Here is a 16,025-nt window from a genome sequence, read left to right on the forward strand (position 1 = left end):
TCTCTTGGCTTCCTGTATTTCATTCTGGGTAATTTCTTTAGATCTATCTTCTAGTTGACCACCTCTCTCTTTAGTTATACCTAATGTATATTTAAATGACACATATTTTAAATTTCAATGATTTTTAAAAAAATGTTTATTTGAGAGAGAAAGAGAGAGAGAGAGAGAGCAAGCAGGGGAGGGGTATAGAGAGAGGGAGAGACAGAGAATCCCAAGCACTGTCAGCGCAGAGCCTGATGTGGGGCGTGAAATTACGAACCATGAGATCATGATCTGAGCCGAAATCAAGAGTCAGTCACTCAACCAACTGAGCCACCCAGGTGCCAAATTTCAATGATTACCTTTTTCAATTCTAAGAAAATTTTTTTTCTTCAAGTATACCTGGTTATATCTACTGGCTTCTCCATATTGTTCATGTTTTAGATACCATCATTATTTCTTTTATATGTTTTACATATAAAACATGATTTTATATTCCATATGTAGTAATTGCAATATCTAAAATCTGTGGGGCAATAAATGTATTCTTAATGATTTCTGAGGATTCTCTCTCATCACTTATTTTTATGTTTAGTAATTAAAAGATTGTGAACACATAGTTTGTTGAGCTTAATTGGTGAGATCTATGTTAATAAAGATGCTTTCCTTCAGAAAAGATGTGTATTTGAATCTGCCAGCTACCTGGGCTCTGGCAAGCTCTTTAATTTCTTGGTTTGATGTTTCTTTGACCATACAAAGAGTGTAAGATTGAATTCCAGACTTGGGGGTGGGGGCATATCCATGGCTTAAAATTTTCAGAGGGTAATGATGCCTCTTTTTCTTTCTCCCCCTGACGTCTCCCACCAACTCCATCTAGATTGAATGTGGAGACAGAATTCTTGACAAGGCTTCTTTTGTTTGCGAGCATGAACATTTTTCCTGGACAACCCTTGTAGAGGGTTGAAGGTTGCGGCCATTTTCAAGCGTCCTGCTTTAGGGTGGGACTCTCAAATTTAACTCATCCACTTTCAGTGGCCCAAGGCTCAACCTCCTACTCTGTCTTCTGATAAATGCATTTGCCTTCAAGCAATCCCCAGTTTCTGCATTTGCTTACACTTCATGCTCCGTTTTCAGTTTATTCTTCTTCTTTAATGCCTTTGGGATTTCTCTTACTTTCTTGCAAGCTAAGCTGTGTATTAAAAATAAGCTTATTGTAATTTATCCAAGACCTGGGAGTATCGTGTAAGTAAGGCGTTTCAGAGTATCTAGTTTATACTGCTAGAAGCAGAAGCCGAGTAATCCTTAAAATAATAAAATAGCTTGCATCAGCCTCCCTGAAGACCCTCAAATGGCTTTTCCTCACACTTAAAAACAGTATCAAACATCCTGGCCCACCTCATCCTTGGCTGAGCTCACGTCACTGGCCTCTGCTGCCTCGCTCCTCCTGAAGCATGGTGACCTTATTCCTGCCCTAGAGCCTTTACACTGTGGCTCCCCCTGTGTGGCATGTGATCTTCCCCCTTCCTTCGCATGGCTGTCTGGTTCTTATTCAGATCTCACTTTAAATGCTGCCTTCCTTGATCAGCCTCCCCATTTCTCCCCCACATCACCACATTTTAATACTCTCAAGGGCATCGATTCTTAGCTGTATTTTCCTGCTTATGGTCTCTTTTCTTACTAGAACAGAAGACCTCTTATGAGAGCAGGGACCTTTTTTGTCTGGTTTACCACTATCGCCTCAGGCTTTAGAACAGTTCCTGGCACATAGTAGGGATTCACTACATATTTGGTGAAGGACTAGAACTGAGTATTGGCTGTTTATTCTCTTTAGACGGGACCTGGGTTTTCTAGTGCCCCATTACCTCCTATTATCTCCCTAACCCAGCTTGCTTTGCTTTGTCAGTTTATTTATCTACCTGGCCCCTGTAGGCATCTGAATTTTCAATCCCTGCTCATAAATGTTACTCTAATTATCTTCAGCATTTTGAAAGAGGCTGTATTTTATGTTTCATTTCATCCTTCGATGTCTTGCATGTGGTAGGAGGGCAAGGAATTAACATTCATTGAATATCTCTTACCTGTCAAGCATAATAACACTATGATTTATGTCCTCACAACACTATAGGGCCAGGTATTATTGGGTCCACTTTTTTAAAAGTTTTTTTAATGTTTATTTTTGAGAAAGAGAGAGCGTGAGCAGGGGAGAAGCAGAGAGAAAGGGAGACACAGAATCCGAAGCAGGCTCCAGGCTCCGAGCTGACAGCACAGAGCCCAACACGGGGCTCGAACTCATGAATTGTGAGATTGTAACCTGAGCCAAAGTCAGAAACTTAACCGACTGAGCCACCCAGGGGCCCCTGGGTCTTTTTTTTTTTTTTAATGCTTATTAAAGAGAGAGAGAGAAAGAGAGAGAGAGGAAGAGAGAATCCCAAGCAGGCTCCATGCTGTCAGCACGGAGCCTGACTCTGGGCTGGATCCCATGAACTGTGAGATCATGACCTGAGCTGAAATCAAAAGAGTCAGAGACTCAACCGAGCCACCCAGGCGCCCCATATTTCTGTCCCCATATTTTATAGATAAGGTCACTAAGGCTTAGAGGTGTTCAGAACCATATAGTAAGTGAAAGATCTGGCATTGGAACTCACCTAGACAGCACACACTCAATATGAACAGTTGCAAAAGGGTTGCTCATGTCTGAGAAATCAATTTGCAAAGTGGAGACTGAGCAATTAATTGGATATTTCAGGTCATGTTTTACTTGAATAATCTGGCTATTTACTTACTGATTTCACTCCACTGAGGATATGAAGATTTAGCTTGATCTATGTCCATATTGGCTGGAAGAGGTTTGGAGATGTTAATCATGCCTTCTACACGAGAGGCCTGGATACCTAATAAATGTCTGCTGTTGGTGAATATTATGGAATCTGACAGAAAGGAGATTTCCTGAGGATACCGATTTTGGTCAAATCCTAACTTGCTGCTGGATCGCTGGACAAAGACACTGAGTGGACTGAGCATGTGCCACATCACCAAGCCATCATCTAAATAACAAAATCTTATTTTTATTTTTATTTTTTACAGAAATTCAGATATTCCAACAAATTTCTTTACATTTCCTGGACCTTAAAAAAATTACACACAACTTTTTGGACGCAATACAACGGAACAGAATGAGAAAGGGAGTCACTTTTTTTTTTAAAAAAGATAAAAACATACTTCTTATACTTAACACTTAGTGATTTACATGTGTATTACCTATGTACAAATGGTACATCATCAATGACCCATCTTCAGAGCACTGTGGTATGCTAAATTACACTTAGGCTTCATGGAAAAAAATTTTTGAAAAACATTTGTGTGTGGATAGGAAGCACTTTTTCATTTTCATAAACACCACTTCTAGTGATGCAGGACTCCCAATGGAATCTGTAATTTACATGGATTAGAGAAAACCAACACCTTCTAATTTTATTGTAGATAGAGAGGTACCTCCCTTTAACTAAAAGATGAATTCTTGAAAAGTTGTGTGTAATTAAATTTAGTAAGTAGGGTGCTTTGAATGCAGTGTGAGAGCTTCTATTTAATGCAACAAGTAACTCCCAGAATGACTAACACTTTAGAGATAATAAGTATTCCCTTAATTTGGTTCTTTAGAAAATCCATAGCTTCGTGATTTGGGGCTCACTCATTTGAGCATACTTGTAATATACTCTTGGCCATTTAGAACATAATCTCCTTCATGGTGTAAAGATAGCTACTACTAGAAACATTTGGCAAGAATGAGAGTGTTGTCTTAATAGAGACAGGGTACGAGACATCGACTCTGATCTGTATCACTTCTTGTTTTACCCTCCATCTGGTATTCCAGTGATGGATGCTAATTTGATCTTAATGTTGAGTCTAAAAATGAAGGCATTCTACACGTCCATGTTTTCTGCTCACGTACAGAACGTGGTTTAGTTCACACCAATTACCCCCTGCATATACATTTTAGCTCGTGTTCATTCTCAAGCAGTTGGCCAGGTCAATATTACATATTTTTCTGTTGTTGCATATTGGCAGGATTTGTGATGAGGGTGATAGTGGGGGAAGCCCGGGAGCAAAAGATGGCTGAAGACAAGTGACCAGTTATAACTATTTCCAAATGTCAACCGACGAAAAGAAATCTGAGTATTCTTGAAAAAAACCAACATTAGTAAACAAATAGGCAACTTACTCCTACCAAGTTTCTTGACCTGTATAAGTATATATTCATTTATTTCTAAGGCTATTAAATTATTATTTATTTTGTTAGTACCACTTACTATAATTTAGAAATAGGTTTAATGGAATGATTTTTTTTTAAACAAAAACAAGTACCTATTAGTAAGGGTAAAAAGGATATGGATTTCTGATGACATGTATGGCAAAGAAATAGAAAAAAAAGGAGGGATTTTAGATGCCTTCTTATGAAGTATATTCAATTCCTATGCATATACTAGGGAGAATTAGAAAAAGGTATTTATTTGATAGCAGCCTATATATTACATGTGAGCATCCAAGGTGAAAATGAGCTTTCTATATTTTTCAGAGTTCCTTGATACTGTTTCCTGGAAGATAGGGATATCTATGTTGCTTGGGAACTTATGATGTTAAGATGTACTTCCTGTAATATACATCTCGATGGAGTTATAGTATATGTCAAAAACACTTTCTCATTAATAACTTGTACAGACAGATTAAACTGAACACAGACTCTGTAAAAAGCTTGAAGTGTTACATCTCTTAACTGAGTAGTTGTAACTAATTACACAGTGAAAGAAACACACGGCAGAGATGGGGAACCAAAGATCATGTGAAAACACGCAGAGGCATTTTCTAAGATGCTTCCTCCATGAATGATGCTTGATAAGCCTCTTGGCTATTGAGATAGGAATAATTTAGGATTGACTGCCTTTTTTCAAATAAGGTTGAAAGATTAAAGCTTTTTGTTTTCCGTTGGATTAAAAAAGGACAGTTTACAAACCTTGGTACATATATATTTTACATGTTAATTCTAGCACATTTATACTCCTCTTCCTTAAAATATTTCCTGAATGTGATTTCTCATGAATGCGGTCTGATCTTATTCGGTGATAGTTTCCAATGAGCTGGTGTTTAATCCATTATCACATCTCCTTCCAGAAAATCACTCCCATCTCTGCCAGTCCAGATTTAGAAAGTGCTTTGACAAGTAGATGGTTCACTCTTGTCCAGATCCGTCTCTGTACTCTGATTTCTCCCAAGAGTCTTCCTTCTTGATGTTGATGTACAAAAGCTCTTATTCGATTTGTTTAGCTGTTACTTGATTTGTTTTGTGCTCATTCTAGAGAATATTGGCTTAGCAGAACTGCAGAAAGGGGCAGGGGGGCAGGGGAGGAGAAAGAAAAAGAGAGAAAGAAGAAAATGCATCATTTTCTGTCGGCAAGATTTTTATGCAGGGTTGTCACAGAAAAACCACACCAGCAAATGGTTCAGATGCACTTTAGGTTTGTTAACAAAGAAGACTGAAAAGTTTGAGGCTCTTGTTCCATAAACAAATAGCATGATCTTCTGGCAAGGAGCCCCCCATAACCCAGACATATGTACTCCCCACATTTGGGTGAAGATTACAGGCTGCTTTGAAGGAGCAAGGAAGGATGCGAAATGATCCCAAACATCACTGATTTTTCTGCCTGGCACAGAAAATGTCTCACTGGAGCATTTTCCTTTTCCTTCCAAGTGTTATTTATTTTACAATCAACATTATAACAGCTGCAAAAGAAATGAGACACCGTTTGATTCCCATGTGTCTTTCCATTCTTTATCTAAATGCGCACTTATTTTATACAGTTGGAATCACAGTACAGATGACATTTTTAACATTATATGAAAAACAGCTTTCTACATTTCCACTCTGCAGCATCAGCATCTAATTTCTAACAGCTCCAGAATATTCCATTCCATTCTCATTCCTTTCACCCCGTGCTCAGTATCCCATCTTGATTGTTTGACGGTTGTCAGATTGTAGGTAGGTTTCCCATTAAAAATTTTTTTTGAAAATGTTTATTTATTTTTGAGAGAGAGAGAGAGAGACAGAGCATGAGCAGGGGAGGGGCAGAGAGAGAGGAAGACGCCGAATCGGAAGCAGGCTCCAGACTCTGAGCTGTCAGCACAAAGCCTGATGCAGGGCTTGAACTCACGAGCTGTGAGATCATGACCTGAGCTGAAGCTGGACGCTTACCCAACTGAGCCAGCCAGGCGTCCCATAGGTTTCCCATTTTTTAAAAAATGTTTATTTTTGAGGGGAAGTGTGCACGTGCACACGAGCCAGGTAGGGGCAGAGAGAGAGGGGGGAACAATGGATTCGAAGCAGGCTCTGTGCTGACAGTAGAGAGCCCAACGCAGGGCTCGAACTCACCAACTGAGAGATCATGACCTCATGATCGGACGCTCAACCGAACCGAAGTCGGACGCTCAACCAATTGAACCACGTGGGTGTCCCAAGGTTTCTCAGTTTTTTGTTATCAAGAGTAAATGTTTTTGCATATAAAGTTCTATTTGTTCTTTAAAATTCTTTCTTTAGGACAAATTCTCAGGGGATACACTGCTTTTCCTCTTCTCCAGCATGGTATTAGGGACTATGCCTGTTCTGATACAACTAGACTACAAATAGTACAACCACCTCCTTTCTTTGGATGATCTCCACAGACTTTGGCACTGTTAACCAGGGTGTAAGAGTCCCTTAGAACCTGTGAAGATGGGCAAATGTACCAACAGGCCAGATTTGGGCTGAAAGGAAACAGCCTGCTGGGTTTGCATCACAGAGCACTTGGAAACACAAACAGTAAAACAACTGGTCCATTATTCCGTGATAGTCCTCATTCCACATCACAAGATTATAGTTTCTGAATGAGTGCTAGAGAAAACTCTGGAAGATTCTGTTTTTTCTAGGATAAATGCTTATAGTTTTCCAGTACACTTTAAAATACCTTAAAATATCTAATACACATTACGATTTTAATGAACTTCTCTCCTTGAGAACTCAGTTACTTTAATGAACCCAGACGACACAGAGGACAACTGAAATACGATCCCGTCGTAACGATGATTAATCTGTAATGATTCTCTGAGATTGCATCATGCTAGTAGAAGCCCTATGGAAGGGAACGCTTTCCTTTGATATTATTAGAGCAGCATAAGCAATCCATGGGTTTTACACACAGCTATAGGTGCTTCTGAACCTTGAGTGGTCTCTGCTTGCTGCCCTGGAGATGGTCTTGTTTGATAGAATTCAAAGTCAGGTGTGTCGGTCCATAATTCCACTTCTCTAGCATTCTTCACTCTGAATATTTTTCTATGTAAAGTTCACAAAGCTCAATGCCAGGGGTTTCCAGTAAGATCTATGAAAGGTGCTAGTTGGGATGGGGGAGAGGAAGGAATGGGTGTGAGTTGTAAATACATGAACGAGAACAGGGTAATGGGTTGTGCAAAGTGGCTATGCATATGGAAGAGAAGGTAGTGATGAGGGGGCATAAGGCAGGCTGAGGACAAAGCACAAGCTAACTCCCCGCCCCCCAACCACAGTGAGATATGTGTGATATTCCTCAGTCACTTCTGACTGTCCAAGAACAAAGGAAAGAAAACAAATAGTTAACTGATAGAGATCACAGTCATACAGGATGTGAGTCTCCATCAGTTTACAAATGTCTTAGTAAATTACAAGAAAAAGGCCATCTTATCAATCGTGAAATCTCCAGAAACCTGTAGACTCAGTTTCCTGGAATCCCAACATCACTCTCCCCTCATGTGGGGAACAAAAGTAAGAAGGAAATGGTAGGTAAAATCAAATTTCTTTATAATCTGCAAATACTTGAGGCAAATTCGGAGTATAACATTTCTCCAGGAACTCCCTACCATCTTGATGTTAATGCCTTACTAGAGGGAAAACAACCTCAGCCTGACAATAGCAAGGCCTCCAGTATCTTCTGAGCCCTCTTTAGCATATGAAAGTCCCTTTGGAGGCCTCCCTTTTGCCCTTACCTCCCCCAAGTCCAAAGTGTATAATCAGTCATTCTTCACAACCCCAGTGCAGCTCTTTCTGCCCATAGGTCCTATCCCCGTGCTTTAATAAAATTCCCTTTTGCACCACAGGCACCTCAAGAATTCTTTCTTGGCTGTCAGCTCCAGACCCTCTCATCACTCTAAAATCCCATCAGTAGCATATGGAAGTGACAGGGCCATATATGTGTGATGCAGGGGAAGAGGGAGGCAAGAGGGTTGTCCTCATTTTCTTGATGTTTGCAAATAAATATATCCCTGATTTCATGACAGAAAGCCTGCTTTGGTGTGAACTATTTCTCGGCATCCAGGAACCAGTGATTCTTCCTTTCCCTGGCTCTAAGCTGTCTAAATTGGCTTTATGACATCACAGTGGGCTGGGAAGAGAGGAGACCACGGAGGTGGGCTGGGGCTGGGGGTGGGGGTGGGTAAAGGCTTTAATCAGCCCCCAGAGCACCGATACCCAAGCCTGAGGAGGAGAAGGACGCTTCCTGTAGGATAGGCATCTCCCTGGGAAGATCCTGAGCCTTCTTGTAAGAAGGAACATCTGGAGCCAATCTCACAAGGTTCCTGTCTACACCTTGCCATTTGGGGTCTAACCTGTCTAGGGGCCGGCCAAGATGAGTCATTCATCACCAACCCTTCTTGGATCTGCTGTGATCTCGGGTCTACCATATCCTCCATTGTGACCAAATCCCTCGTTGGATCCCTCACTAGCCTTACCATTGATTGTTCAACCTTTCCTTCTGAAAACTCTCTTCTTTGTTGACTATTGTTAGCACTGGAACTACACTCCCCACCAGCAGTGTCAACGCTGGGCAGGGAGCTGAGGAGTGAACGGGAAATGAGAGAAGCCACAGAGCCAGGCTGGACTAGGAGGAGGCCAGTGAGACTCATAGGGTAGAAGATTTACGACCGAGCGCCTCCTGACATTTTGCACACGAGATGCCTCATTTGCCTTCTCCTCGTGGGGGCTGCTGATCATGAGACGTCCTGGGAATATGTGCTTGGAGTCTGAGTTACTTGGACATTACTAACTCTGTGTATTTTTTCTTCCTAGTGCACGACACCACCATGCAACAGGAACCCCAGGGCACTTGAGAATTCTGCAGACTGCAAGGCTAAAAATAACCAGCATATTCCTTCTGGTGGTGACCGGAATACAAACACTCCCCACACTATAACAGGAAAACGCTTTGCTGGGAGTGGTAAAATTAGAATGCCACCATAATGACTTAACTAGGATGCACAGTGAGGAATCTCCCACCTGAAGGCTGGGAAAGGGTTGGCCCTCCAGACAGATTTGGGGAAACCAGCAGGTGGAAGAGGATAAAAGGCAGGGTTTTTTCCTCTCTGGATGTGGCCATTACTCATTCAGACCAATGACTGTGAGATACCAGGGTAGTCTGCAGAATTCCGTGGAAGCACTAGTGTGGTTACACTGTGATCTTTGCTTTGTAAAACATCGGTTTTTCCCCCTTTTTTCCGGAATTTTGCTAACATTTCCCATGCACCATGGCTATTGCATAGCTCAGGGGAGGCAATTTAAAAGATGTCATATTCTCCCAGGTTCGTACAGAACAGAACTGAATAAATAAGCCATTCAATGCTGCTTTGGATCTTTGTTCAGTCGGGTTTGTCCTTGTAACACGTCATGGGCTCTGAGTTGCCCATGTTCCATTTCTAAAGGGCTCTTTGCAAATCCTTTTCGAAGCTGTCATTTGAATCGCTGCTCATGAGAGCGGCATTTATAATGGCCACATTGTCCAGACTATCTAAATGCTGCGTTGTTGAATTTTCTATGTGTTTGTGGGCTTTGAAAGGTCTCCTGTGGTCCACTTCTGCTGATTGTTCCTATCAACCTATTCAATTAGGGCCCGGAGCCCCCACCGTCAGGAGAGCTGGGGGGCAGCCTGTCTGAATGAGAAAAACGCTTGGTGGGAGCGGTCAGGCTTTAGTAGAACGGCTTGCTGAATCTTTGTTGTGAAAATGAGGAAGGGAGGCATTCCAGGCCATTTTTTCTCATTGGCTATAGAAGCTTTGCCATTTCTTCCCGCTCCATTGTTTCAAACTGCACCCACCTCTAAGAGAGCCTTCCAACATCCTTCCTCTCTGGGAGGCTGAAACAGCCCCCTGGACATAATATGTCACTATCTGTGTCCGCAGGTGCTCTCCACGTGATGTGCTCCATGGTGGGCACATTAAAGATGGCTGCAGATTCTTTACTTTTCTTCTCATTGAGAGGTGGCCTCTATGTTCCCCTCCCTTTGAATCTGGGCTTTAAGAGTACTGGCGGTTTATTTTTTGTTGTAGTGGCAAAAAAACACATCAAATAAAACTCCCCATCTCAATCGCTTTGAAGTATACAGTTCGGGAGTGTGGAGTACCTTCACATTGTTGTGAAACAGATCTCCAGAACGTTTCCATCTTGCAAATCTGAAACTCGACACCCATTAGACAACAGCTCTTCTTTTCTCCCTTCCCCTATCCCTCAGTAACTGCCATTTTCTTCTTCTTCTATGAACTGGACCACTTTAGATAGCTCCTACGAGTGGAATCATACAGTATTTGTCTTGTTGTGACGGGTTTATCTCACTAGCCTAAGGTCCTTAAGGTTCATCCATGTTGTGGCATGTGGCAGGATTTCCTTTGTTTTTAAAGACCGAGTAATATTTCATTGTATGTATATGCCACATTTTATCTATCTACTCACCTGTTGATGGATATCTGGGTTGTTTCATCTTTTGGCTACTGTGAATTTGTGCTGCTGTAAGCAGAAAGAATTAGGGGTCTCCGGAAAAAGAAAGATGAGACCTAGCTTTTGAAGGGGTTCAAGATTGCACCCCCCCCCCGAATGTGCCATTTTGGCATGGGGATTATTTTGAGCTGAAGACACTTGAGACTCTGTAGGCTCAAGAGAACATTTTGTCCCTTCCTTAACCACTCAGAATCTAAATTGGGGGTCTTTCCCAGAATAAGCGTTTTTTTGTTTTGTTTTGTTTTAAAATTTTTTTAACGTTTATTTATTTTTGAGACAGAGAGAGACAAAGCATGAACGGGGGAGGGTCAGAGAGAGAGGGAGACACAGAATCAGAAGCAGCCTCCAGGCTCCTAGCTGTCAGCCCAGAGCCCGATGCGGGGCTCGAACTCCCGGACCGCGAGATCGTGACCTGAGCTGAAGTTGGACGCTTAACCGACTGAGCCACCCAGGCGCCCTGGAATAAGCTTTTTTAACATAGATCAATTTTATCTGAGTGACCCATCTGTATGGTCACTTAAGGCAAACATCTAATTACCAAACATCTGCTCCTTCTTATTGCCCTGTATGCATATTCCTCGGATATTCCAGGCCCCTACCCCCTTTTCCTTAGTTCAGAATGACACACACCCCATTATGCCTGACTGTCTTTGGGCTTTCCATGTCTATGTGGATCCCTGAGCATACATCTATGAAATTTGATTTTGTTGATGTGGATTCCCTGCATACGCCTATTAAATTTGATTTTCTCTTGTTAATTTGTCTCATGTCAACTTGATTTTTGGTCCAGCTAGAATGACCTTTGGGGGGGCAGGAATTCTTGCTCCCTGACACTTTCTTGACATAAGAAAAGTCATTTTAGACCCCTATTTTGTGATCTATGCTTGACCAGCACTACCTGCCCAAGCATTCTTGCAGAACTTTCTGGGTTATGTTAAAATTGTAGAAAAATAGACTTTAGTAGGTGATGATTTTAAGGGAACATAAGAATGTAAAAACAAACAGCCACTACCAGGCCAGGAGAGAGCCTAAAAAAATTAACCTAACACACATTCTTGAGTTGTTTTTTTGCAGTATTTAAACCCCTTTGAGGACTTGGAACACTGGACTAATTCCAGTCAGAGAATTAATGATGCGGACCCTTGCTGGCCTTGCGATTTCAATCACCTGGGACTTGGACTCTGTTAACCTAGGGTAACTTTTGACCCAATTCCATACGGACCACTCCTTTGCGAAGCCCTTCCACGCACATACCCTTGGCTTAAAACGTCTCCAATTTTGTTGTTCAGGGAGATACTACTTTGGGAAATATCCCTGGTGCTCTTACTTGTTGCAAGTACAATCCTTCCTTTTCTCCTCTTTGGTTTGGTTGTGTCCTTTGGCTCAACACCTACCAAAAAGCGACACCAGTTTTGGGGTATAGTGCTATAAATATGGATGTACAAATACCTCTTCGAGATCCTGCTCTCAATTCTTTTGAATATATACCCAGAAGTGGGATTTCTGGATCATAGGGTAGTTCTATTTTTAACTCTTTGAGGAACTTCCATACTGTTGAGCTATCTCACAATCCTACCAAGTGCATAAAAGTTTCAATCTCCTCATGTTTCTCTGACACTTATTTTCTATTTTTTTTTTTTTTTTGGACACCCGTGTTAAAAATAAAACCACAGGCCCAAAATGGCATCAGTTAGTTTTTTTAAAATGTTTATTTATTTTTGAGAGAGAGAGAGCATGGGCGGGGGAGGTATGGAGAGGGGAATGGACAGAGGATCCAAATCAGGCTCTGCACCAACAGCAGAGACCCTGATGTGAGGCTTGAGCTCAGGAACCCATGAGATCATGACCTGAGCTGAAGTCTGATGCTCAACTGACTGAGCCACCCAGGTGCCCTGGCATCAGTTAGGTTAAGGCCCCAAGTCAGTAAACCAAGAATTAATACTTCATCTAATTGCAGTTTTTTTTCATTAAAGATTTTATTTTTGGGGGGGCACCTGGGTGGCTCAGTTGGCTGAGTGTCTGACTCTTGATTTTGTCTCTGGTCATAATCTTATGGTTCATGGGTTCACAAGCCCTGGGATGGGCTGTGTGCTGACAGCATGGAGCCTGCTTGGTATTCTCTCTCCCCCTCTCTCTATCCCTCCCCCACTTTCTCAAAATAAATAAACATTAAAAAAATAGATTTTATTTTTAAGTAATATCTATACCCAACATGGGGCTTGAACCCACAACCCTGAGATCAAGAGTTGCACACTCCACCAACTGAGCCAGCCAGAAGCTCCAACCTAACTGCAATTTTAACCTTTAATCAGTCAACATGGGAATTGCCTGTCAGCAGAAGGGAATTTACTGGTAGACCCCCTCTGTTCCCATTAGGAAGGTGACCTTGCCTAAAACAATGGATTCTTTGCTAATAATTTCCTTTTTCCTGCTCTCTCTCTTTAAAGACATTTTCTTTTCTGTACGCTTTGGAGTTCTCCTCTACTTGCTAGATGAGATGCTGCCCAACCCATGAATCGATTAATAAAGACAATTAGATCTTTAAAATGTACTCAGTTGAATTTTTGTAATTCAACAGTAGCCATCCTGATGGGTGTGAGGTGATATCTCATTATGGTTTTGATTTGCAGTTTTCTGAGCATTAGTGATGTTGAGCATCTTCTGAGTACTGGCAGGTTTTTTTTTGTTTTTTTGTTTTTAAATGTTTATCAAGTGGGGAAGGGGCAGAAAGAGAGGGAGAGAGAGAGAGAATCCCAAGCAGGCTCTGTGCTGTCAGCACAGAGCCCAACAGGGTGGTGGTGGGGGGGGAGGCTTGAACCCACCAACCGTGAGATCATGACCTGAGGTGAAGTCGGATGCTTAACCGACTGGGCCACCCAGGTGCTCCTTTCCAACGAAACTTTGACAAAGTTTTAAGCTGCTAAGTTTTGGGAGAGTTTGTTAACACAGCAATACATAACTGGAACAGCGGGCAAAGCCCTTTCTCCAGTTGTGGTTTAGATTTGCTGTATTAAGTATGCTGTAAATGACACGTGTGGCTGGACGGGAGGCACGATACTCACAGGTCAGAGAGAGTCCTGCCATCTTTGACTTGTTTTTTCCTTCCTGACACTATTTCTAGAGAAGCAATACCTCAAACCCCAACCTCCAGTTCATTGTTCTATCCATAGTCTCTCTTTGGGCAATCATTAGTTTGTCCCTCAACTGGTCTAACTGCAGGGGGTTTGAATTTGTGCTGAAGGTAAATGCATGCTCACAACATACTCTGGGGCTGAATTCAGAAAAAAATCTAATACTGATTTTGGTTGCAGTTTGATTACCACTAACTTTGCAAGTGATTAGAGGGCTTGAGTTTGTTAGAATTGTTTGCTGTGTAATTGACCAGTGGGTTGAAGAAAACCAGGGTCTAATTCATCTTTACTTGCATGCCACCCTCCCACTCATCAGCCTCTACCAGGACAGTCCCTAACCCCGACTGCAGTGCTGCAGGAACACAGCTGGATAGGAAGCCGCCTGCCAGTTACCAGTCTATCCATGCTCTCTAATGTCTTCTTACTCTAACCGGACAGGCAACACCAGTCCTTCTTTCTGGGTGCTATAATTTACTTTGCATCCAAATTTTTATTTGGGATTGAGCTAGTGCATGTGGCTGTGTCTGCCTGGAGGCGTCTGTAGTTTTAGTGATCGCTGCTGAGGCAGAGGGATGGGAAGCCGGGAGAAAGGAAAGAAGGAAAAGGTACAGGAGTTGCCCCTCATCCGTGGTTTCACTTTCTGTGGCTTCCATTTCTTTGGAAGCAGATGATTGCCCTCTGACATAGGGTCAGGAGGTCAATCATGGCCTAACACTGGGTCACAACGGCTGCGTTACTCATGTCACTTCATCTCATCATGTGGGCATTTTACCAGTTTTCATCATCACAAGGAGGATGAGTACGGGACAACACGATACTCTGAGAGAGACCACATTCACATAACTTTTGTGATGTGTATTGTTATAATTATTCTATTTTATTAGTTACTGCTGTTAATCTCTTACTGTGCCTTATTTATAAACTTTATCACAGATATATAAAATTAGGAAAAAACATATATATGTATTTGAGGGTTTGATACTATCTGTGGTTCTGTGGTTTCAGGCATCCACTGGGGGTCTTGGAACATAACCTCTGCAGAGAAGGGTGTGTGTGGGGGGGACTACTAAGTTATAATCTTTGGCTCTTTTCAGGTAGGACCACTGACTGTTTACCTTTGTAGAACAGAAAGCAAGATACAAAATGGAAATAACTTACTCCTGAAGTTACCACTCTCCCTGTTAGAGTTCATTCTGGTTTCTTTCTGTTATGTTGATAGTTTATTTGCTTCACAGAACTGCTCACAATCTAACTATCCACCTATTTTCTTGTTTTCTATTCTTCTCCCCTCCCCCCATATTAGAATGTGAGCCCAGGCTCTCAGGACCTCCTCTGTCTGGCTCACCAGTGTACCCGTAGCTCTTAACTCAGAGCCTGATCTATGACAGGTGATCAGTAAATACTTCTGAGCCAATTATGAAGGGAGATTTCAAAATGCAGCCAGCAAGCCTTCAGGAGGCCAAAAGGGAGAAGGAATTTGTGCATTGCAGGAACCATGAACTTCTTGCCAGCCGCAAGCCCTCAGCCTGGACTGAACTCCCCCCTCACCGTGAGACCTGAATCGTGAGCATTCTTCCAAAAGGGACCAACTAATCGACTGGTTTCCATCCTTCATTTGCATATTATCCCAACCAATCCTAGTTAACCTACTTTCAATCTCTGTTTTGTATAGAAGACCTGAATGAGAACTGGACCTATGACCTTTAGGCTTTACAATTCTGCCCCTTCTGTTGTCTACCTCAGAACGAGAGTCAGGTTTCCACCCGAGTCTGTGTCTCCTGAATTGCAATTCTAATGCCCACATAAATGCCTGTTGGCTTAAATCTTCAGGGAATTCTTTCTCGGTCGACACAATGGAGAAGTTAAGAAATAGAAAAGGACTCCTCTGTCCCTGCTAATAATCCAAGTCAGTGCTTCTCAAACTTCAATATGGCTAAGAATCACCTGGTGATCTTGCTAAAAATGCAGGTTTTGATTCAGTGCAACTGGGGTTTATAAAGCCTGAGACTCTGCATGTCCAACTATCTCCCAGGTGATGCCAAGTGACCCCCTGAGTCAGAAACTATGTCCCCTTCATCTCTGTATTCCCAGCTTAA

General features: G+C 42.1%; 1 protein-coding gene and 1 long non-coding RNA gene across 4 annotated transcripts in view; one reads left to right on the forward strand and one right to left on the reverse strand.

Moving 5' to 3' along the window:
- Positions 1-3,024: 3,024 nt before the first annotated feature.
- Positions 3,025-16,025, reverse strand: part of LHFPL3 (LHFPL tetraspan subfamily member 3) — a 574,983-nt gene continuing 561,982 nt past the window's right edge. For all 3 annotated transcript variants that reach the window (XM_011280338.4, XM_023250286.2, XM_023250285.2), the window contains one exon: positions 3,025-5,350. In XM_011280338.4, coding sequence (XP_011278640.3) covers positions 5,322-5,350 — 29 coding nt within the window. In that variant the 3' untranslated portion in view covers positions 3,025-5,321. The remainder of the gene's footprint in view (positions 5,351-16,025) is intronic.
- On the forward strand, positions 8,435-9,652 carry LOC109497428. Its single transcript, XR_002153620.3, has 2 exons — positions 8,435-8,606; positions 9,101-9,652. It is a non-coding gene; the product is annotated as an uncharacterized LOC109497428 (long non-coding RNA).

This window comes from Felis catus, chromosome A2 (genome assembly GCF_018350175.1).
Source record: "Felis catus isolate Fca126 chromosome A2, F.catus_Fca126_mat1.0, whole genome shotgun sequence".
Taxonomy (NCBI): Eukaryota; Metazoa; Chordata; class Mammalia; order Carnivora; family Felidae; genus Felis; species Felis catus.